Source organism: Anser brachyrhynchus (genome assembly GCF_964034855.1).
Source record: "Anser brachyrhynchus genome assembly, chromosome: 9".
Classification (NCBI taxonomy): Eukaryota; Metazoa; Chordata; class Aves; order Anseriformes; family Anatidae; genus Anser; species Anser brachyrhynchus.
This window is the reverse complement of record NC_137703.1, coordinates 17,054,992-17,077,843: the sequence shown is the minus strand read 5'-3', so window position 1 is coordinate 17,077,843 and position 22,852 is coordinate 17,054,992. Positions and strand designations below refer to the sequence as shown.

Sequence of the window (22,852 nt, the reverse complement as noted above, 5' to 3'; positions counted from 1 at the left end):
AAATAAAGAAGCAGGGATTGGTTTCTTCATAAGTAGATGTGTACTTGAAAGAAAGGGCCACCACAGCTCCTCCTATAGCTCGTAAAAATAGGTTATCCCTAGACGTGGCATTGAAGGCATGACCTTCTCAAAGCAAAGATAGCCAGTCTTAGAGAGAGATCCTCATATTAGACCAGTAAGCAACTGGAATTCCTTTTGGAAAATGTGGCCACTCTGGAATAACACGTGAGAATACTTTTGAACACATAGGGAAAAAACTTGTTACAATGGGAAAGTCTCCTGTTCGCTCATGATTGCAAGATGAGGCAAAACCAAGGGATGGGGGGATGCTTGTATGCCATTTTACCAAGACTCTGAAGTCACGTTTTTATACTACCTCAGACATTTGGGGGTGACAAAACATTACAGATATTTCTGTAAGACAAAATGGAAGAAGAATTGGGGGAAAAAAGGAAAGAAAAAGGCACAAACAAGGTAATTGATATTTTGTTGAGGTCTTGTTGGGATGGTACCAGGGGGGCTCAGGTAACCATGGATCACCTCACAGGAAGGCCTACAAGCTTTGCAGAGTAACGCTGACCATCTTCAGTTCCTTCTGATTGCTTTTTGGCAAAAATCAGTCTTAGTCTTTCTTGGAAGCTGTGAGAAGGTTTGGTTTTGCTCATTTCTTCTGTAGTTACTGTGATTTAGTATTTATTAGTGTTTGCCTTTATAATTATTATTATTATTAATTCATTGATAACATTGGCTCAGAAAACACAAGCACCACTGACTGTGTTAGACTGTGACTGTTACAATCACTCCAGTCTCACCCTGTCTCTCTTCTCATGATATCCGGCATGTAATGGCACAGAGGGAAACATATGTCAAACCCAACAAGACAGCAATTAGAATCAAGTTTGCCATTGCCATTGGTCTCCTATTTGTCTGGGGAAAAACAAAACAAAACAAAACACCAAACCACCAGTTTCTTCATGTCAGGCTTTCTGAAGCAGCATACGTGGTCACCTCTTGTTTTCTTTCCCTTTTCAACTGATTTAGTAAGTCAATGACTTTCCCTTAAAGATGTAGCACTACACTAATTATACGCTTTAGGACACGCCACTTTCACAACAGAAGGATCTCTTGACACAGGGAGCTCCATCACCTCATGGTTTGTATAATACATTTACGATGAACCATCCATTGAGATCTAAATAGTTATTCTGTTCAGATCTAAATAGTTATTCTGTTCAAGTGCTGTAGTAAAGACTCAAAGGCTTAAAACTAGTTCATAGGCCATATTCTAACCTAATCTGAATGAAGTGTCTAGTTCTTCCCTAATGCAGCCATGGGCAGAATTTTCATAGGAACTAGTAATGAAATAACATCCCTATTCTAACCTTATTCAGATTCATTCTACACTGAAAATAGATAAAAGGTTGTAAATCAAAAGATTAGCACACAAGCTCAGACTCTAAGTGACTGAATAATGCATTGATCCGTGACCACAGTCACCTGAGGGCTGGTCAGTCAGACAGCTTACTGACGGGCAGGGAGGGGTGTGCAACTGCAGAAGTAGCTTACGGGTAGCCTGTAACCTCCCTTGTAAAGAGAAGGCACTTGTTTGCTGGCCAAGACTGGGGAATTTGGTACATTGAAACAGCACCAGGTTTGAAATATTGAGCTGATTTTTAGACACAAGGAAAATATATAAGAACTTTTTGCCTTTTTTTTTTTAAGTAACATTCTCAATAGATTTTATAAATAAATTACCAATCTAATAAAGGGTACTGAAAGCTGCTTCCACTGGCATATGAAATGGTTTATTGAGTGTTTCAGGACTTGCTCAATATCCAGCACATACCACCAGCTGAAGAGGTAGACAAGCAACAGGAATACTTGCACCACAAGGCTTTTAGTACCAGGGAGCTACACAAGTGGCTACTCCACAGGGGAAGGCGAGCCTGGAACAGAGGTTTGCAACAAGGCAGGCAGAGGCAGTACAGTCGCTGACAAGAAACACAATGCCACAGTACCCAAACAAAAAGAGCAGAACAGGTCCAGCAACAGCAAAAAGAGCCAGCCCAGCAAGTGCCAGACCTCCACAGCGATGAGGTGGGTCCAAGGCAAGAGCAGGAAATCAGCAGGCCAGACACAGCAAAGCTCAGGAAAGGGTAAGGTCTTGAGCTTGGAGGCAACTCCTAGGGCAAAACAGAGAGGGCATAGCTGAAACTTCTCACAACGTAGCTCTTTCCTCAGCAGTCTGACCAAGGTCACACAGCTGTACCACATCAGAGCTGGCCTCAAGCTCAGGCAGGCAGCCAAACTCCTGAGGGCAAGGAGGGAAGACCTTAACAAGACCCTAATATTAATCCTACTACTCTTGTGTCCTAGTGATCACAAACAGCTGAGGACCTCAGGAATCATTCCTGAGAACATTGATGCTGATAGACTAGAAGCAATCACAGAGGTTGGAAAAATTATATCTGCCTCTTGGACTGCGCTAATAGAAACCTGGACCCTCAGGTCAAGCGTTTGAATAAAACAAAAGTCAAATGCAGCAGATCATCTGACAATATTTAAAAAAAAGCACTGTGGGCTTTCCTTGGTCAAAAGCGTATCAGCTACCCAGTCTTGCTATCACATTTTTGTATTAGATTATTACTGTAATTTTCAAGAGTAAGATTTACTTGCAGTTCTACAGAAAGTTTGCATTAACTATCCTTCGAGGCTTGCAGTTGTTCTCAGGTAGTACCCAAACCTATGTGTGTAGCTCCATCACAAAATTTAAGAATACATCACATCACAAAACGTAAGAATAATGCCATCTACACCCTAAGGTTGAAGTTGTGGATGGGGATACTGAAGCTTGGCCCTGGAACACTACAGATGCCAACTGCTCAATCTAGGTCATGCACAATGTCCTGAAGGACTATGTCACAGAAGTCAGGCAAGACTGGTAAAAACCCTTTGGATGTCAGCTGTCAAGTTAGCTCCTCAGATGGCAGCCGGAGCAGTGGGATGTAGTCAGGGAAGGGTTGAGAAAAGCATTCAGGACACTCTAGGTTTGTATTAGGGACTCTGATGGCAGCAGGGAAATGGTGTCATGGAAAGGGTTGGGAGGGGTGTGTTTTGAGTGTACACCAAGGATTGGGATAATGGCTGAAATGCTTGGAAGTTGGAAGTTTGAATCTACCCTGGAAAGCTGCACCTAAGTCTTGTAAGGTGGGCTAAAGGCTAGTGGTAGTAGGTGTGCGTTGGCCTAAGTGTTTGGTGCCAGGGACCTCTCGTGTGTATGCGTTTTTGGCAGAAGATGGGATGCAGGGACATATATGAGAATATACTTGGAGTTTTACTTGAATGTTATTTCACTTTGTTGTTGTGGTTTGGTACATAAGATATTTATGGAATGTGGCTGTGCAGTGTGACAAGGACCAAAAGTGCTATGTCTGTGTAGTTGGAAGACCTAAGTTCCTGTGTTCTGTTTGCACGTTGAGTTGGGCTGGGACGTTGGGGGATTCACGAGAAGAGCCAGGGACAAAAAAGTGCCAGTGTAACTCCTAGGTTATTTTAGCACGGACAAGCCTAGGTGAACAGGGAGAGAGACGAGTCGGCAGAAGTTCTCTCAGAGAATTTTCCAAAGGGCCAAACACGTTAGCAAGGAGAACTCTGCCTCGCTGGCGCTGGCAGTGCTGCAACACAGGCCTGGGCGCGGGGAGCGCTTCCCTCAGCGGTGCTTGCAGCGGGGACGCCAGAAGCTCCCTGCACGCAGCCCCCCCAGCCGCCTGGCACCCGGGGGGGGTCACCAACACCTCCCGTGACGGCTGCCCCGGGCCCGCGGCCGCCCAGAGCGGCGGGGCGCCCCCAGAGGCGCGGCGTGCCCGGGGCGGGGCGGCCGCGCCGAGGGGACGGCGCTGACGCGGCGGGGCCCCGCTAGAGGGCGCTGCTCCCCCCGCGGGAGGCGGGGGAGCCGCGGCCCCGGCCCCGGCGGCGGCGCATGCGCGGCGGCGGCGCTGGGCGGCCGCGGAGATGGCCCCGCAGTGACGGTTGGCGCTGGCTAACGGTCGCCGTCGCCATCGCGGCGCGGATCGGGCGGCGGACCCTGCCCCGCCGGCGGCGCCCGCCCCGCGGCCGCGCAGCCTGGAGCGCCGGCCCGGCCCCGCGGAGGAGGCCGCGGTGATGCGGCCGCGCTGAGGCCCGGGTGCATCCGCCTCCCTCCCTCCCCGCCACCCCCCCCCCCCCCCCACCTCAGCGGGCGGCCCGGCCCCGCCGCCGCCGCCCCGCGCTGCCCCCGCCGCCCCCGGGGACGCGTCGGCCGGGCTCGGAGCGCAGCGGGGCGGAGCGCAGCGGCAGCGGCAGCGGCAGCGGCAGGGCCCGGCCCGCCATGGCCCGCGGCCTGGAGTAGCGCCGCCGCCGCCGCCCCTCGGAGCGCCGCGGCCGCCCGGCAGCCAGGCCCCGGCGGGGCCGGAGGAGCAGCGGGGCCGGGCCCCGCGCCGCGCTGCCCCCCCCGCCCCCCCCGCCGCCGCCGCGCGGCTCCGGGCGGCCCCGGCCCAAGGTGACACCCGGGCTGCCCCCGGCCCGGCCCCGGCCCCGGCCCCGGCCCGCGCCCTCGTCTCGGCCCGGAGCCGGCGGCGCGCGAGCGGCGGCGATGAACCCGGTGAACGCCACTGCTCTCTACGTTTCCGCGAGCCGCCTGGTGCTCAACTACGACCCCGGGGACCCGCAGTCCTTCTCCGAGATTAACAAGCTCCTGCCCTACTTCAGGCAGTCCCTCTCCTGCTGCGTTTGCGGTGAGGAACCCTTCTTTGTTCCCGGCGCGGCGGGGCCCCGGGGCTCGGCGCGGCCCTCGGGCGGGCTGCCCGCACCGGCACCGGGGAGCCCCGGGGAGGGGGGCGGCGGTGGGGGCGGCTCCGGGCAGCGCCTTCCCCAGCACCCCCCTGCCCCGAGGCGAGCAGGGGGCGTGCGGCTGGCGGCGGGGACCGGGGCGGCCGGGGGGGTTGTGGTAACGAGGAGGGGGCCGAGAGCAGGTGTGGGCCGAGACAGCCCGTGTACAGCCCGTCCGGGGGGGAAGGAACACACACACACACACACACACACACACCCCGAAACGTAAAGAACACAAAGTAATGCAGGTTGAGGGCCAGGAACGTCAAGCGCACAAAAGAAATCCAAAGGCTGTTACCGCGCGGAGCGGAGCAGATAATTCTCCCGTGACAACAACCGCCACGGCGAGCACGCAGGCCGGCAGCCTCCCGGCGTTTCCCCGCCGCGTTTTGCCCCCGAAAAAGAGCGATCTGCGTGTGGTGGGGAGAGGCACGCATCCGGAACCTCGCCGCTGCCTTCTGGAGCGCTTGGGGAGGGTTCGCCTTCTGCGTGGTGAAGTGGGGGCACGTGGCTGTGGCCGTGGCCCTGTGGGGCAGGAGGCTCCGCGGTGAGCTGTCAGCCCTCCGCCAACTTTCCCTCGAGGCACCGGGCAGCGCTGGGAGAGGGAGGCCGAGCTGTCAGACCTCTCGCTTGACTCGCTTTGTGAATTCTGTTGTTCTCTGCTGATCCGAAGCCCTGGCCCTGCGTGTGTTTTTGTTTTCTTACCGGACGGGACTCGTGTCTTTTACGTGCGCATGTGTTTTTCTTTACTAGCGTGTGTGGTCCCATTAAGGCTTAATCGAATTAGCGGCGTTTACAAAGTTAAATATTGTATTTATTTACAAGATCAGGACTTCAACTGTTGAGGCTGCTAAACAAGTCTCGGAGGCTTCCTATCCTGTAGCAGTAGCTCCTCCCACTTAGAGTCTTAGAAAATAGAGATCAGTTTGTACTGGGAAAGAGGGAGCCTGTTCCCAGGATCACGGCGTCGTCATTTCCTGATATAATTTGTCTAAGGTTTTTTTTTTTTCCACGCATAACCAATGTCAGTATTAATGCAACTCTGCTCTTTATCTCTCACGTAGTACCTTAGGCCCTGTTACTTCCAACCTTTAACTGTTTTCTTCCATAAGTCATTGTTGCTTTTGCTCAATCATCAGACAATTTCTGCCTAAAAATATGCTAAGATTTCTCTGTGTGTTTTTTTTTATTTTTTTTATTAAGATACTCATGTAGGGACTTTGTGTCTCTTATGTGTCGATAGGGACTCACTACTGTGCTGCCGGACCTCTCTGCTTTGAGACTAGTCCTCTGAAACGCGTTCTTTGTTCTCCTTGCCTTGACTTCTTTCCTTTTTGGCCTGTTGCAGTCTTATTTTTGCACTCTGTGCTGTTGGAATTGTCTATCTATAATTTGTCCCTGCCCAAATTCCTGAGCTACTTTTCCCCTCTTCAGTTTTTCTTGCGTGGCTTTTCTGTCACTTTCAGTTTGAGGGGGCAGCCTGTGCTTGTTTAGTTTTTCTTCTATGGGCTCGTGCATCTATGGATACTCAGACCTACAAACTACTTCTTGATGGTTCTGCTTCATCTCTTATTCAAATTTTAGGGGGTGCTACTTTGGCTTTTAATTTTTTTTTCCCTACTGCGTCTAACTTTCAGATAACTGTAGCTGCTATTTGTTTCAAATATTTTGTCTACAAGTGATTCCCCAAGATTCTCTCTCAGCGTCTGGACTTGTTTGTGGCCCAGTAGCGTACAGAGGCCTCAGCAAGTTCCTGGTTCTTTATGAGGCTGGGCGCTACGCACCCAGGCCCTAAAATACAGTTTCTGTCCTGCAGAGTTAGTGAAGTGCTGTTCTTGAACCTGCAGGCAGTTAGTCATGGGAGAGCGCTTCTGTCCGACACAGAACTGCCCGCGCTGGTGTTGACCAGCAGTCGTAAATCTTCAGCTCGGACTGGTAAAGGCAAATTGACCTCCTTGTTTGCTTTTTGTGTTCCTTTTCTCTCTCTTCTGTCATGGGTGAATATTGGTGCCTCTTCTCTCTTCAGCCCTCTGACCTTCCTGCGGTATTTCCAAAACGCTTTTTTTTTCCTTGTACACATCGGGGCTAAGAGCTGCTATGCTTCCTGCATATGTGAGGTCATTTAAAGCCCATCTTCTGCCTTCCTTCCAACCATCAAGACTTTTTTTAATTTTAGACAGCATTTTAACAGATAAAGGTTTAAGTACTGAGGCAAAGATTACTTTGTGAGATGTCATCACAGGAGCGGGTGCTTTGACCATCCAAAACCTAACAGTCTGTTTTGAACACTTAAAGCTTTTCCGACATTTGCTCTTTCTGCCCATCTGTAGTCCGTAAACTGTGAGATCCAAATATCGGGATGCGGGTTCGAGTACATGGGACATTGCGTGTCTGGTGCTTTCCTTTGCTCAGAACTTGGTGAAATGAGGTCTTGACTGTACATGTCTAAAAGTCATGCTTTGTTGGAGAAATGCTGCGTGAATTATCAGTAACACATAAACCGCCTGCACTTTGTAGAGTTAGGTTTGTTTAAGTCCTGTGCAGGACTTCTAGCACTTCCCTTGGGATTTCACTCCCCAACTTAGCGCTCCTCATGTCATCAGCTGCAGTATTTAATCTCTCTGAATGCACCCCGCTATGCTTTGTTATTCTGTAGGTATTAATTCTGCAGTCAAGACTGTCCGTTTAATTTTACAGAATTGTTTTTAGAAGTGACAGCTACATAAATCAGCTGACGTTATTGTGCTTTCACTATTTTCTCGATGCACTAGACATAAGCCAACTGATTTTCTTCTGATCTGATAGTTTTTTAAATCAGCTTTCACAGCAGGGGTGGCAGAAGTTTTTGGACCCACATAATTATGAAGTTCTAATTAAAGTTCTGATTTTAGACTCAAACTGGCACGCCCGAACTTACATCAGCAGAAAGCTGTAATGTAAATACAGCCTGGCATTGTAAATCAGTCAACTAGATCTGTTCTGGGTGGATTTGAGGTCTCCTAACGGGCCCTACCTAACGGGTTGGAAAGGTTCAGTTACCCCGATGGTACGGCAGTGTGTGTATGCTTTTGGGATGTGAGTGCGGTCACGCGATAGTTTTGTAGACAGTGCTGTAGGAAGTGCGTTGTCCTCACGGGATGCGAGAGGTGACATTTCCTAGAGATTTTTAAACTTAAAAATAACTCCTCTGAGCATGCCTTACAGAGAAAAGGTATATGCCATACGTGTTTTGAGGATGTGAAATCTGCATTTTAGTCTCTAGACTAAAGTGCTTATTGTTAAACGGTGTGCTGATACCTCACTTCATTTAAAAATAGCTTAGTAGGATTTATGCAACAAACTTTTAATGTTTTAAAAACACTGCCTATTGGGATAAAAATCTTCTTAAGAGTGACTCGCTCTGTTTCGAATCCTGTGTAGGTTACTGCAAGCCACTCAGAATCTCAGTTGGCGCTGCCACATTAACACACTTTTTTGCAATCCAGTTAAAATGTTTAAGTGACAGATTTTGCCAGTCAGATCAGCTGAGCTTTTTATCCTTGGAAGACTTCACCCTGGAACCTCTGACGGATATTTTAAAATGTTTGACAGATTGTCGCTGCCGATTTAGAATGCGAAAGCGCTGGAAAGGTTGGGAGGCTCCAGCGTAACGCCGCGTTGGGCCGGGCACCCAGCGGCTGCTGGTGCTGTGGAAATGCAGGATGAGAACCAAGTTCTTGTCCTAAGCATCCTGTAATCTAAGTAACGGGATGTGAGACGACATGTGGCTTCAAAGAGATTAAGGGGTGGGAAGGAACAAAGAAACAATGTGGTGGTGCTGACCAGTGCCCTACACGGCTCCCGCTGGAAGCTTTGAAATAGCTCTGGAGAGTTTTAGGTAGGGGGCTGAAGGCTCAGTGGTCAAGTAGCGTCGTGGAAGCAACTGCCAGCATGGGAGTGGTGTGGTTTAAATAAAAAGAAGTACTTTGTTGACTTATTTTCTTTTCTTTGATGATCAGTATAGGGATGTTACTTCCAGGCTGCTCTTGTATAAATGTATTAGCTTATTTTTTGAAACTTTTATGCTGTAGATAGAAGTTGAGCCTTACAGAGTTGATTCAACTAGCTAGGTTTGAATTTTCTCCAGAGTCGGTGGTATATCGAGTCGTGTAAGCACCTGCATCTCTCTTCCATCCTGTCTGTGTTGGCAGCCCGGTGATGGCTCCTCCTCTTCTTCCTCATCCCTTTTCTGTTGCTTTGCCCCGCACTGCTCTGCGGCGTGCCTTCCTCCAGACCCCTTGTCCGTCCGCAGCTCTCGGCAGCACCGGTACGGATCCCAAGTAGCGCTTACGGCTTTAGGCTGTGCTTTGCCACTGGGAAGTTGTGAAGTAGCCTTTTTTTAACAGTGCAATTTCTTTAAACTTCCATAATGAGCATTTCTACAAATACCTAAGTGAAGAAGCTCCAGAAGCCAGTGGAATGCAAGTGAGTTATGGGTCTGTGGTACCGAGGTATCACATACTGTGATAGGGTTGCTGATGGTGCTGAGGCAATCGGAGGCATGCAGCAGCTATGCAATGTCCTTTGGAGAAGGCAAGATTGTTGCGTGACACCTATATAGATTTAAAACTTCTAGAAAATTCAATTTCTAGTCATGGAGATGGAAAAAGGAAGAAGGAACAAATTCCCACTACTGAAAACGTAATTATATGCATGATACTAGACTTTCTGTTTGGGTTTTGAGCTGTTTCTGAGTGAGTTAAGCCTGGATATCAGTGTTTTAAAGGAGAAAGCATATTTAAATCTTGTGATGGAAGAATGGAGGGTACAATTCTCATTCTTTGTCCGTTCTCCTTTTAGTAGGGAGGGTGAAGGCTGATTCGTGCCTGATCAGTTGCCTTTTGTGTTTGAAAGTAATATGCATTGGTGACTCTTTTCAGGTATTTTTTTGTTGACGTTTTCTTCTTTTCTCCATTTTAATTGTCAAAAAATACTGTCCAGCTATCAGGTATGGGTAACTCTTAAGTGTGTTATTTCCCCCCTAAAAATTATATGGAATGGTTACCAGAATACTTCTGACTTTCTGAAGACTGTGCAAAATAACCAGAATTCCTGAAACAGCTACCACGGAGCATGAAATACAGGACAAAGTACCTGTAAAATATCTCCTGTTGCAAGTATTCTTTTCCTTCTGGTTTCGGAGGTAGCCACCATGGGCAGTTGCCTATGAAATTTCCACTCTCGTATCTCTGAATGCACCAATTTTTAGCCAAGATCATGTTGGTTGATTTTTCTTCCTCTTTGTCTCCTCAATTAAATTCACCGTTTCCCTTTCCTGTTTGAAACCCTGCACGTGACTCTTGGGAGAAGTGCTTTTTCAAGGTTGTCTGCTTTGTACTGCCTGAGTTTTGACAACACAAAGCTGTACCAGTTGAATTTCAGTGGGTTTCTTAATTAAAAATACTCTAAAAATACTCCTCTGTCTTAAAACAAAATTGGAAGCATAGGAGGAAGAGAAGTTCTGTGGTTTCCACCCTGAGAGCCGGTTGGTACCAGACTTGAAAAGGAGATGGCAAAGCGAGGGTTACAGTATTGTCTTCTGACTTGATTTGTGTGTTTCTCATTGAGGCAATGGGAGATGATGGACTAGTTTTGATGGTCACCTGAGGATATTGATTAAACTGATTACGTTTCATAGTGTTTAAAGAAAAGTTAATATGTTGCCAACAGGCACCTTTACTGGGACAACTTAATTGCTCAGGTCTATGGACTTAGGGAGTCCAAACACAGATTTCTTTGGTTTGTTTTCTTACTATGTTATGATTTACAGATTAGTTTGAGTAAATATGGAGCAAGGAGGTGCTTGATATTAGGTTGGAATTCTGCGTGAGGCCAAAAAAGATTCTTGATGTTTCCATATAACTTGAGAAATAATGCACAGCACATCGAGCACTGTACTTCCCAGGGAGTTAGAATTGTCCAGCTTTTACAATGGAATTTGCTTTGAAGTCCTTCAGTGATAACTTTGTGGATCTCTGTCTCCCGAGCCTTGTGGTCACGGCCCAGTGCTCGCTCCTTCTCCAGTGGGCTTGAAGAGCAGAGTTGTCTTGAAGGTTGTGCAGTTAACCTTGATGGCGTAAGAAGTTTTGTTTGGTGGAGGGAAAAAACAGTTTTCATTACTTCTTGTTTGCCTTGAGAATGTGATAAATTTAATTAAGTAGACCTACAACTTTCAAAGCATGTTTTAACTCTTTTGAGTGCTTATGCTGTATGGAAACATGCTAAATGTGTCTTGTACCCACAGTAGATGTGTCAACATTGCCATTTAAAGCCTCTTAAAATACAGCAGCCTTGACTTTTGGATGACATCGTTACATGCAAAATGTTGCCACCGTGGCCATTGTGGTCATTGCAACGTTTGGTGTTAAAAGCCTGCCTGGGTTAGGTGTCCTTCCTTCATCCCTTCCTTGCAGCTGGGAATCCCCCATTCACGTCAGGCAGCGTGAAAGCAGTAGAGGGCTGTGGCTGTTGAGCTTTCCACTTGCTTGCTGTGCATTATAAAATGCAGGTGACTTCTCGTGATGTGAATGCAAGTGAGGATTAAAGATTTTGTTTTGGCAGACCAATATTTGAGATTAACCCTGGTGCTACATTCATTTATACTTGTAACAAAATTTGTCTTCATAATTTTGTCCTAGTTGGCTTCATCAAAATAGACTGCTGTAACCTATTAAATCCTTAAAACTTTGAGTCTTCAAAAATGCAGTATGTAGGCTTTCAAGTAGGCTTCAGTGGGCTTTGCAAGGGGCGTTTCATGTGTGGGGCGTTTACCCCCTTTTCTAGGGCACTGTGTTTCTGCCTTTGCTCAAGGTAGATGAGAAAGAAAGGAGATATCCTGTTGTGAATCAAGGTCCTCTTTTTTGTGTATTTCGCCCATTTGGAGCACATTTGCTGGATACATACACCTAATAATCGCGTTGATTCCCAATTCTTCTCCTCCTTTGGTCCATGAGATACAATTTGCAGATGCTTCCCTTCTTCCTGCAGCTGTGAAGTAATGCTCATTAAGGAACACAATAGGAAGTATTCCTTGTGGTCTAAATGACCTCCCTCCTGGCAGCAGCCTTTCCAGGACAGCTGTGGTATTTTGTAAATAATATATTAACAGTATTTTCTCTGTGTATGCTGCATATTAAGTGTACGTGCTCATAATTGAGTAGATGTTTGGTGAACTTTTCTGAGAGTAGGATAGTTAAGATCTGATGTTGTTTAGGGAAATTTGAAGCCTCTTACTGGAGGCTTGTTAAGAACATGATTTTGCTTTTGGTGTATTAATATCCCCCTCGCAAAAGAGGGTGAGCAGAGATGAGGTGAAGTTTAGTAATACCAAGCTATCTAGGGTAGTAAAAATGAAGGTCTGCATTGAGTAAACGTGGCAGGATCTGATGAGGATGAATGATTGCACAGTAAAATGGCAAATTAAATTTAGCTCAGATAAATATAGAATGATAAACATGGAGAAAAATATTACAAACTTCTCAGAGCCCATCGTTTTTATATAAATTTGTGAATGTATAGAAAGTGGCACTATTGATGGCTACCAGCCAAAAGCGAGATCTTGGCTTCTCAATAGAAAACTCCATGGAAGTATCAGCTCAGTACTGGGTATCAATCGAAAGTAAAACAAGTGTTAAAAATCAGAAACTGAATAGAGAATGTAGTGGTGAACTTTACTGCGGCGCTGCATGAAGCTGTGTACGCCAGAACCCCTCGCTCTGGGAGGGAGAACGTGGGGGAACGCGGTACGTGACTGTGAAACCTGCGGCGGTGTGGAGGAGAGGGGCAGGGACTGACTGCTGCTTCGTCCAGCACGCGAACCGGAGATTGCTGAGTGAACCCAGCCAGAGTAACGGTTCAAAGCAAAAAGGTTATTCTCAGCACAGTGACCAGGGAACTTCTTGTCAAAGCCTGTTGTGACTGATAACATGTTAAATAGCTCAGGAGGGGAGGCAAGCCTCTGGAGAGAGTCTGAGGCTTACTGCGTACATGGAAACGCCATCTCCCGTGAGGAGCATCTCAGCGAGTGATGGCTAAAGGCTGGGCAAGCACTCGGGGTTTGCTTACCTCCTCACTCTGTGCCCACAGCATCTGCTTTGGGCCACTAGGGAGGGGGGATGTCGCGCTAGGTGGATCTTTGGTCTGACCCAGTGGGGTCATTCTTAGGAGTTTGAGGATGGGCTGGGTCATCTCAGAATCATTTCCTTTTATTGTCTTGGTGAAGTTTGTAATCTTACCTCTTACCTGGGGGGATTTGGTGATTTGCAGCAGCAATGAATGTTACGCCCTGGGAGCCTGTGGAGCCAATGGTTTGGAACATCCCGAAGCTTAGTACCTCCAGATTCTCAGTAGTAGCTCAGGTGTTGGCTTTCTGGGACAATGCTGTTGACTTAACAGCATTCCCCAAATATTAAAACTAATGAAACCTAAATTTCTGTGAATTTGCGTCTCATGGTCAACTTTTTTTTTAAGCTTAACAGTACTAAAACTGACGAGTGATAGGTGCCACAGAATCCATAAAGGAAGAAACTTTGCAGAATGAATATTCAATGAGGTGTGAGCTCAAGCTGAAAATATTCCCATGGTTCAGGCATTCCCAGTGTCTCTTCTGTGTAGGTTGCTGGCATTTACTGAGGGTAGAACTCACTGTGTTCTTTCCTTCGGGGAGCATGTAAAGTGTTTTGTTTTGTCTGTCCATCTGTCTTTCTCTTCTAAGCTTCTGGATTATTTTATTTTTCTTCCAGATTTTTGTATCCTCTTTTAGCTTTCGTACCCATTCAGCAGTTTCAGCCAAATTTATTTTGGGATAAGTGTAATTTTTGGGGATAAATGAAATGCACAGTTGGCAATGAGATGTGTTAAAAAATCTAATTAAAAGTTAAATTGTGACTGTAAATTGTTCATTTGGTCTCATCTGTAAGTATTTTAATACTTGATAATCTGCCACACACTGATCATCATAACTCCCAAGTAGCAAAACGAGGCTGAAGAGGACCAAGGAGCACACCCAGCTGCTTTGTTTCGCTGGGTGCTAATGCTAGAGGCCTTTTGGTGGTGGAAGTGCTGTGGATGCACGCACACTTTTACAATGGCTTCTGCAGTCTCAGAGCATTAAATGAGAACTGTTGCGGGCGTTTGCTGCTTGCTTTGGTCAGAGCAGAGTTTCTGCTGTGCCTGGTGGGAAGACCCAAGATCCCGAAGGGCCAGACAGTTGTTTGTGAACTCCTTCTGCCTAAGGACATGACTTGTGAGACCAGCTGGTGTGATTTAAAGCTTTCTTTTGTTTCTTCCCTAATGGAAGTCCCTGACTTGGCTCACAAACTCGAATCCTATCTGATGACCACCATGACATCTCTGCCTGCCTTGCTGTTTAAATAGTGTCACTGAAAGGGAACTTAAGCATTTTCATTGCAGGTTGCATTGTGTGGCTTCAGGTTCTACCTGTTGGCTTTAAATCTTCACTGCTTAGCTCAAAGAGGGTTTTGCTGTTGTCTTTGTAGGGTCTTCTGGAGTCAGTTTTCCTCAGTCAGCTCTTCCTCATTAGATGAGCAAAGAAAAGTTAAATATCTAATCTTTGGTCATAAAATGTATTTTCCAGCCAAATATTGCTGTAATTGTGTCTTGAACCTTTTGCTGTTCTGCAGCTTCTTCTATTCGTTGTTCCTCCTGTATCGCTTTTAGGTAACTGTGATCAAATCCTGTCCATTTCCATATGGTTACTCTTCCACTTGCAGTGTAATGACAGTTCTTACTCGTCATTCTGTTGATGTATGTCACCTGGTAACTTTCTAAACAATCCATTTTCTCTCAGTGTATTAAAAAACACGAATAACGATGCCTTAGGCACTGACCCTTGTTATTTGCTTCTCAAAACTCAGCTTAAATCAGGTCACTTTTGCTGAAAGATGGCTCAGACAGAGGAGGGCTGCAGCAAGTATCAAGGGATTTGGGCTTCAGAGGGAACAGGGGATAGGTAGTCTCCATCAGCTCATTCACAGAATTCAGGAGTGTTGCAAAATGACTGTGCTAATGCAAGTTTCCTATTACTTCAAACACACAAAGTTGAATTTTCAGAAGTTGTTTCATTAGTGAAGAGTAGGGAGGGCTTGGTTAGGAAAGGGGTGGAACATCTGGGCAAAAGATACAGAGTGTAGGGACAAGTTTTGTGTTTGAAGGCTACTGCAGCTAAGGATTAGAACAGCAGGTCTTGTTCTCCTGCCTGAGGGACTGGATTCTAGACTAAGCTATTACAACATAGAAAAGTTGTTTTTTCTTACGTAGTTCATAAGTTGGTGCACTCAGCTAGGTTCAGCAAATTGTATCCCTCCAAAGGGCTGTCATGAGAATCCATTAGGGAAGGTTCACGTGATTAAAATTTCCTTGGAAGCGGCTGATGAGAGAAAATACCTTTGACTAGGACTTTTTATCTCAGTCTGTTTTACTATATGCACTTTGCTTTCTCTTCCCAAATTGCAGAATTTTATTAATTTGTTCCTAACAGCATGTTTGCACTGGGGTGGGAAATCTGGGAGAAGATTCACTGATTGCTGTAGCTCATCCAGAAAAGGCTCCTCACAGGGAGACAGTTCTGATCAAAGCTGAAAATCTGCTGCTGGAAAGAAGGGGAAGAAGCCCGCTTTCATAGCTGGCTATAGATACTCTGAAATTTATGTAGAAGTTAGAATATCTTTCTGGCCTAGAGTTCGCTAAAGATAACAAAGCAATACTGTCGTTTTATGGATGTAGTTACTAGCTGGATTATTTCTGTGCAGAATTTCAATTAACGCTGTTCTTTTACTTTATTTTATCCTTATGTGTTACTGGGCTAGTTCTTAAGATAAGCAAAAACGTCCTTCCGGACCTAGTTTCAGAGATCTGGAGATCTGACAGGTTTTCAGCACTAGGTGTCTAAAGCCCGTGCTGTCAGGTGACTTGAGTCCATTAGCAACTGATTTTTTTAGTTTTTTTTCTTAACAGTAAGATCTCAGAGAACATCTTTTGTGATTTCCTCACCCCTGCGCAGGACATGTGAGCTGTTGTTGACACCTTGAAGTATTTAAGCATCATGGCTGTGACTACTACAATATTAAGTGTTATTTCACTGTTACGTGTCTGTGCCTTGGGAAACGGGGAGCCACCGCTCCTCAGGACGTGTTAATAGTCGCCCTGTGCCAAAACAGAAAGTGCAACAAGAGCAATCTATTAAGGAGCATTATATATATTTATATTCATTTTTATTGAAATACAGTATTAGGTGTTTTATTTGGTGCTTGTAAGAATTCATGGGGGACATTTAACTGTTCTTGTTGCTCACAAAGCTGAAATCTTTGTGCTTTATTCGTGGCGTTGACTGTCACAAAGCTATGCTCTATTTTTAGTCTCAGCCAAATGAAAAGTAAAACAAAGTCTCTGCTGTGTGTTCTTTCCTTTTGGGGTTGGTATTTCATCATTTTTACATTCCTTTTAGGGTTTCCCTTTGCTCAGTTTCCATTTGTTTTCACTAATTTCATTAAAATCTCTGCAGTAGCTCTTCATGGGGGTTTGTTGTTGTGCTTTTGGAAAATTCATAGAAATCTTGTGTGTTTTGTAACTTTCAATGGAAGAAACTGCTGAAGGGGATAAAGGGGCTGGTACTATTTTAGCTAAGAGGGTTTCTAAAGGCTGCGGCAGCATGACAAATTATGGTGGGATGTTCTTCTGATTTTTTTTTCTAATATTTTAAAATCAGATATGGCAGCTGTGAGAATTTTTAGACTATTGTTTGGATGGTATATTTTCTTGTGACTTGCTGAACTTTTTCAGGCAATTTTTTTGGCTTATGTTACAAGGAATTCATGCTATGTTATCCTGGAAATGTGGCTTGAGTTCATTGTAGTCTTTCTTTTTTTTCCTTAGGAAATTTGCTACAAGACCCTATTGCTCCCACAAACTCCACGTGTCAGCATTATGTCTGCAAACCTTGTAAAGGCAAGAAGATGATGATGAAACCGTCATGTAGCTGGTGCAAGGACTATGAACAGTTTGAGGAGAATAAGCAGCTAAGCATTTTAGTGAACTGCTATAAGAAACTCTGTGAATACATAACGCAAACTCCACTGGCACGAGATATTATCCAAGCAGTTGATTGTTCTGCAGATCTTTTGGCTTTGCTCAAAGATGGATCACCACTCCACGAAGAGACGGAAAAATCTTCCGATACAGCCTTGGCTTTGTGTTTGACACATTCCCCAGTACCTTCCACCTCAGAACTCACAAACGATCCTCCAGCTAGTTTTACGTCAGTACCTGAAAGCACACACAACGTTGATGTTAGAGGTTCTGTTATCAATGGGTTGCCCAATTGTAATGGGCTTTCAGTAGATAAACTTGGAGTGAATATCCCTTCTCCTGAACACGCGAACACGATCGATGTATGTAGTACTGGAGAGTATATAAAAAATGAAGATATCTCTAGCAGCCTGCAGCCTGTGTGTGATACCGTTTCTACTAGTGACTTGTGTACGACAGGCATTGACATCTGCAGCTTCAGCGAAGACATAAAACCAGGTGGATCGCTTCTCCTTAGTGTTGAGGAAGTTCTACGGAGCTTAGAGACCGTTTCAAATACCGAAGTCTGTGGTTCTAATTTGCAGCCCAGCTTGGAGACAAACATGACTAACGGCCCTTTCCTGCAACTTTCTCCCCCACCCCTTAGCCATAACATTTTCATGTCCTCAGATGCTTCTCCTCATGGAATCTCGTGTACAGCAGCAACGCCTAAGGTGGTTAAGTTAAACAGAAAGCGATCTCGATCGGAAAGCGACAGCGAAAAGGTTCAACCTCTGCCCATTTCCAGCATCATCTGTGGCCCAACGTTGGGAGCATCAGCTCCTGTAACAGTGAAACAGGAAAACAAAATGTCTTTGCAGCCTATTGCAACTGTACCTAATGGAGGCACTACTCCCAAAATAAGTAAAACTGTGCTCCTGTCTAACAAAAGCATGAAAAAGAATTTAGAACATGCCCCTAAGAAATCTCACCCAAAAGCCAAACCAGGAGTGCTGAAAACAAAAGACAAAGCAAAGGAGAAAGTTCCTAGCAGTAACGTTATGCCAGGAAGCCCAACAAAAACTGTGTATAAAAAGCCACAAGAAAAGAAAGGGTGTAAATGTGGTCGTGCCACCCAAAATCCAAGTGTTCTTACATGCCGTGGCCAACGCTGCCCTTGCTACTCTAACCGCAAAGCCTGCCTTGACTGCATATGCCGTGGCTGCCAAAACTCCTATATGGCTAACGGGGAGAAGAAGCTGGAGGCATTTGCAGTGCCAGAAAAGGCCTTGGAGCAGACTAGGCTTACTTTGGGCATTAATGTGACAAGCATTGCGGTGCGCAATGCCAGCACAAGCACCAGTGTAATCAATGTGACAGGGTCACCAGTAACGACGTTTTTAGCTGCCAGTACACACGATGATAAAAGCTTGGATGAAGCTATAGACATGAGATATGACTGTTGAATCTTTCTTTCTTTTCCCTGCCATCAGTAGGGGAACTGCGACAGTTTTAAGGCAGCTATGGTTCTGTTTAACTTGCTGGAGCTCCTGCGTTTAGATCACTTGTATCAAGTGTTTTTCATTGCTATGTTATGTGTATTAGTGTCTGGGAAATAGTTGCAGATAATGGAGGAGTTACCCTAAAACTGTTTTTTAGTTCTTACAGCACCTCATAGTTTGAGATGAATTGCTGATGTAAATGATTTTATCACAAGATCTTTGGCAAGGAATATATTAACCTCATTGTACTCGGTCATGCTTTGTGCTCAGTCAAAGCTTCCGCGTAAATGTAGCGAAGTGGTATCTAGTTAGTCCATTTCAACTGTGCTAGATTATGATGTAGAAAAGTAATTATCAGTCAGTTACAGACACTATTGCTAGAAAATCACAGAGTGTTCCTGTAGGAAATGCAGCTTTAAGCTGGGGAAACCAGTCTGAAAAGGCCCTTGGATAACTTTTGATTGTGAGAATTGGCAATGGAGCAGTTTAAAAATGAAAAGATTGGGAATATAGTGAGAAAGCTAATAGCCCCAAGAGCAGTCAGTCTCCAAACAAGGGTCAGGAAGATCAGTTGCTTACATGTGAAGGTTAAACTGCTGACTCCAATGTGCCGTCCCGTTAACACCAGCGTTTGCTTTTTCCTTGGCAATTCCAGAGGTTGTTTTCCTGATCCGTCATGCCCCCCCCCCCCCCCCCCCCCCCCGCCAGCTCCATTTGTTTGACATGTTACTATTTACTATTTTGATTGGGGCGGGAAAATTGCTTATACACAAAGCAAGTTTTATTAGCACCACTCTCTCCTCTTTTTTTTTTTTTTAGAGCTTTTTTTTTTGCGGGTTACAGAGGAGAGAGGTTCTGTGGCTGTTCCCCCCGCCCCAGGCAGTGTCTGCAATATACAGAGACTTCCAGCAATTATCACTGTTGATTTTTTTACCTTGAGCGTAGTGCTTTGCTGACAGGTATCTTTCAGCTGGGGCAGAAAATTATTTTATCTAACAAATATCCGAAATATCTGACCTTAGAAATCAATCTGTATAATTCACCCAGAATCCATCTCGTTTTTCTTTGATATATTTAAAGTTGCTTTCAAAGGGTGATGCTTTTTGACCTGAGCTGAAAGGCTTCAAATGGAAAAAACACAAAGTTGGCAAAGAGCTTATTTCAAAAAGCATTAAAAATGAAAGCACCTTTGTAGAAATTCAGCTTTATATATAAAAAAAAAAGTTTTATTTCATTGTAATTCCTAAATTAGAGTAGAAGCATTTAGTCTTGCATTTAAGATTTCATTGGCAACCTAAAAAAAAATCAGTTACTTTGTGAAAGCAGAAGTTTTTCCTCTTTGAATGATACGGCACAAATGGGCTGACTAGAACACAAAACATTACCTTCTAATTTAAAAGGCAATTCCTGTTTCAACAGCATGTTAAATAGTACGTGAATTTTTCAAGTTAGTTATAACTGCTTCCATCTTTCCTTTAATTCATCTAATGAAGTCTGCAGCGCTTTCTGACCTAATGTTAGGTGTATTTTGATTTGGCACAAAGCATATACAATGATGGTTACTCACCTAAGAAATAAGCAAAAACCTTTGGACACAAATGACACCTCCTTTTGTTTTGTAGTGTACCATGGTGTCATTTTCTGTGAATGTGGTCAGATCTTTTTGTTGGTTTTGGTTTGTTTCTCCCCCCGTCTTTTTTGTGGGGTGGGTAGGGTGGGGGGTTAAAGCCATAGGAAGAAAAATGTGATGTATGTGTCCAGTCTGTACTTTTTTGTTTTTGTTTTGCAAGAAGAGTTGAAAAATATTTTTGATAATGAGTAAATGGTGGAAAATGCTTCTTAGTATTCTTGTCTTTATTTGCCAACCCAAGTACCTAAGATCTGTGTTTTTTAGCCCTCATGAGATTTAATGATGTCCTATTAAAATGTATTTAGTTAAACTTGTATGTGATTTTTGTGTTGACCCAAGAGGATCCTACCATTTTCTGACATGGTGGTTTGATCGTGACCTACTGATGTAAATCTGTTTATTAGTCCGCTACGTGTAAGAAAAGTAGCCAAACCAGAGTCTGGTTTAAGGGGAGTGAGATGTGCAGCACGGGTTGTTTCTAAATGCTTTTGCAGAGCTGTTAAGTTTTGCTGGGATTGTTGATGGTACATTTACTAGGACTTGTATTACATTATATACGTAGTACCTTTGCTCCACAAATGTGGGAGGACTTGGAATCTTCAATTTCTCACTGCTGCATTGAATATGGTACCAAAATCTGGTGGTTTAGGTCGAGTGTGTTTGGAACCGTTGACAGGAGAGCCCTGATCGTTACTGTAAAAGTGCAAATGGTAGATTCAGGTTGTTTCTAAAAACATTTCCTTTTATGCTGCCACGTTCTTGAAATGTATATTAAAATTCTAATTGATTTAATAAATGTTAGTTTTCTAATTCTATTTTGCAACTGCTAAGGGCATCAGTGTGGCATATGTTGAACTTATTGTCTAAATACTACTTAGTCTGTTGATGACTAATTCTGTAATTGTTTAAATTAGGGCTTGTTTGGTTTGCTTTTTCTTTTAAACCTCCTGGCTAGTAGTTGTTGAATAAGCTGAGTGATGGAAAGGATCATAATGTTTCTGAAAAGAATTGCAGTGGTTCTGGTTTGAAAAGCTTTAGTTTCCATTTTACAGGGACCTTACAGCGTGGTGTTTGGGGACCTTCCCACCGTTGCTTGTCGTCAAAAGGAGTTAAGTGAAAACTCCATCCAGCATAACCCACGGCAAGGCCTCGCTCCCTGTTGGCCATATGTGGAGAAGCACTGGGGAATCACTGACAGAGAGCAGTTGCAATGATAATTTTAGCTCTAGCTTAGCCTGTCTGGCCTGGGCTGGCGGGATTTCCCCTGTTGCTGCCGACCTGGCGTTCCTGCTGTGGTGCTGTTGATGAGGGGAACTTTTCTCAGTGCTGGCACAGAGGAGGCTGCTTGGGGGTTTCTTTTCATATAGGAAGGGTGTGATACTTCAGCCTTCTTCCCAGTCCGCCTCAGGAAGTGATAACTTCCAAACTTTAATAAAATTCTGTTGTTTGTAGAGCTGGATTGGAAGGAAAAAGCAGCAAATGTCTTGCTATGGCAGTCTTCCTGCCTGGAAATGTCTTGAAGAGATGGGAAGTACAGAGCTTCCTCTGGAAGGGGCAGACTTTTGATCATTTTTGATGTGTATCAGTACAAAACTAGCCTAGTGCTTCTGGTCATCTCAATCCGAACATATGGAGGACACTCTTTCAAGAAAGAGTGTCCATTTAAACTTTCATTTTTAATGGAAAGGCTCTTTCCATGTATCATGTATCACTGAAATCACTGGGTTGGAATTAAACGCTGGAGGGAGGAGGGGAGGGGAAGTGAAACTGGAAACAAACACTTTGTTTGTGTTGACTTGGCTGCTCTCATAGCAGTTCATTCGTGCAGGTGATGTTCTTGTTCTCTCACCTGTCCACCCCCAACATAAGGTACCCGGGAACAGTGGGGTCACTGCAGGCTCTTCTGTTACTGTTGAACTCCCTGCAGAAGTTCTTGTGCACGCACACGAATTTGAAAACACTACCACAAACGGAGGAGGCAGGTAACAGATGCTGTCTTCTGCAGCTGCTTCAATTTGTGTCATCGTGGAGTTTCTGTGTACATAAGACGAGGGTGACCCCCCCCCCCCCCGCAAGTACCATCAAATTTTGAATTGTCAGAAAAGAACCTTGTAGAGTTGCAACGTACCAGCAGTCTGAAATAAAACCTGAAAACCCTGCTTTCAAAGGCAAGTACTTCTAGCACAGCAAGAAGCTTGTTGTTCGGTGAAACTGATGGACTTTGAAGAAAAAGATCATACAGATGTGGCACATGAATCTTGCAAAGAATTCTGGTGTGATCCAGACTAAAAGCATCTCTTTACTGGATATAAGCACACACCCCAGTCATTTTTTATGTATTATTTTTTTATACAAATTATATTTGCAGTAAAAACTTGAATTGTTAACAGAAACTTTCCTGAGGAGTGAAACAACAAAAAAGAGCAGCTTTATATACGTCAGAATATCTTCAGATGTATGTGGCACAGCTGATGAAATTCACTCTAAAAGCTGTAATACTTCTTATAGTACTGATAATGTTGCAAGCTCATCTTCTTTGTCCGGTCTTAACTATTCCATTTTTAGAATTGAAGTGCATTTGGTATTTTCAAGGAAACCAGAGGTCCCTACTGAAAAGTGTGCAATACACAGATATCCATGGGAAGAACGCTGAGCTGTCAGTCTCACGCTCATGGATGAAGTCATAAGATAAGGCAGCAATTCTGCTTGAGCATTTGCATATACAGAAATCAAAGTTTTTTTGTTTTTCCTTCTTTCCATGCCACTTGCCAAAGATCCAGGAGATGTCTGT

At 44.7% G+C, this 22,852-nt stretch overlaps 2 protein-coding genes across 4 annotated transcripts in view; one reads left to right on the top strand and one right to left on the bottom strand.

The window, feature by feature from the left end:
* Window positions 1-4,497: 4,497 nt before the first annotated feature.
* On the top strand, window positions 4,498-20,371 carry MSL2 (MSL complex subunit 2). Its single transcript, XM_080604151.1, has 2 exons — window positions 4,498-4,772; window positions 16,798-20,371. The coding sequence occupies exons 1-2, from the start codon at window positions 4,631-4,633 to the stop codon at window positions 18,393-18,395; spliced, it is 1,740 nt and encodes a 579-aa protein (XP_080460277.1). The 5' UTR covers window positions 4,498-4,630; the 3' UTR covers window positions 18,396-20,371.
* The window catches only part of PPP2R3A (protein phosphatase 2 regulatory subunit B''alpha), a 59,255-nt gene continuing 53,451 nt past the window's right edge, over window positions 17,049-22,852 (bottom strand). Inside the window, exon 14 of one of the 3 annotated variants that reach the window (XM_080604115.1) lies at window positions 17,049-17,187. In XM_080604115.1, coding sequence (XP_080460241.1) covers window positions 17,181-17,187 — 7 coding nt within the window. In that variant the 3' untranslated portion in view covers window positions 17,049-17,180. Of the gene's footprint in view, window positions 17,188-20,091; window positions 22,849-22,852 lie in introns of those variants that run through there. The other 2 variants (XR_013954799.1, XR_013954800.1) reach the window with 2 other exon arrangements.

What these genes read in the sequence shown, in the direction of transcription:
- MSL2 (XM_080604151.1), top strand. Translation starts at nt 4,631, where the DNA reads ATGAACCCGGTGAACGCCACTGCTCTCTACGTTTCCGCGAGCCGCCTG. An exon ending in CCTCTCCTGCTGCGTTTGCG is followed by an intron (nt 4,773 to 16,797) that starts GTGAGGAACCCT and finishes TTTTTTCCTTAG; the next exon opens with GAAATTTGCTACAAGACCCT.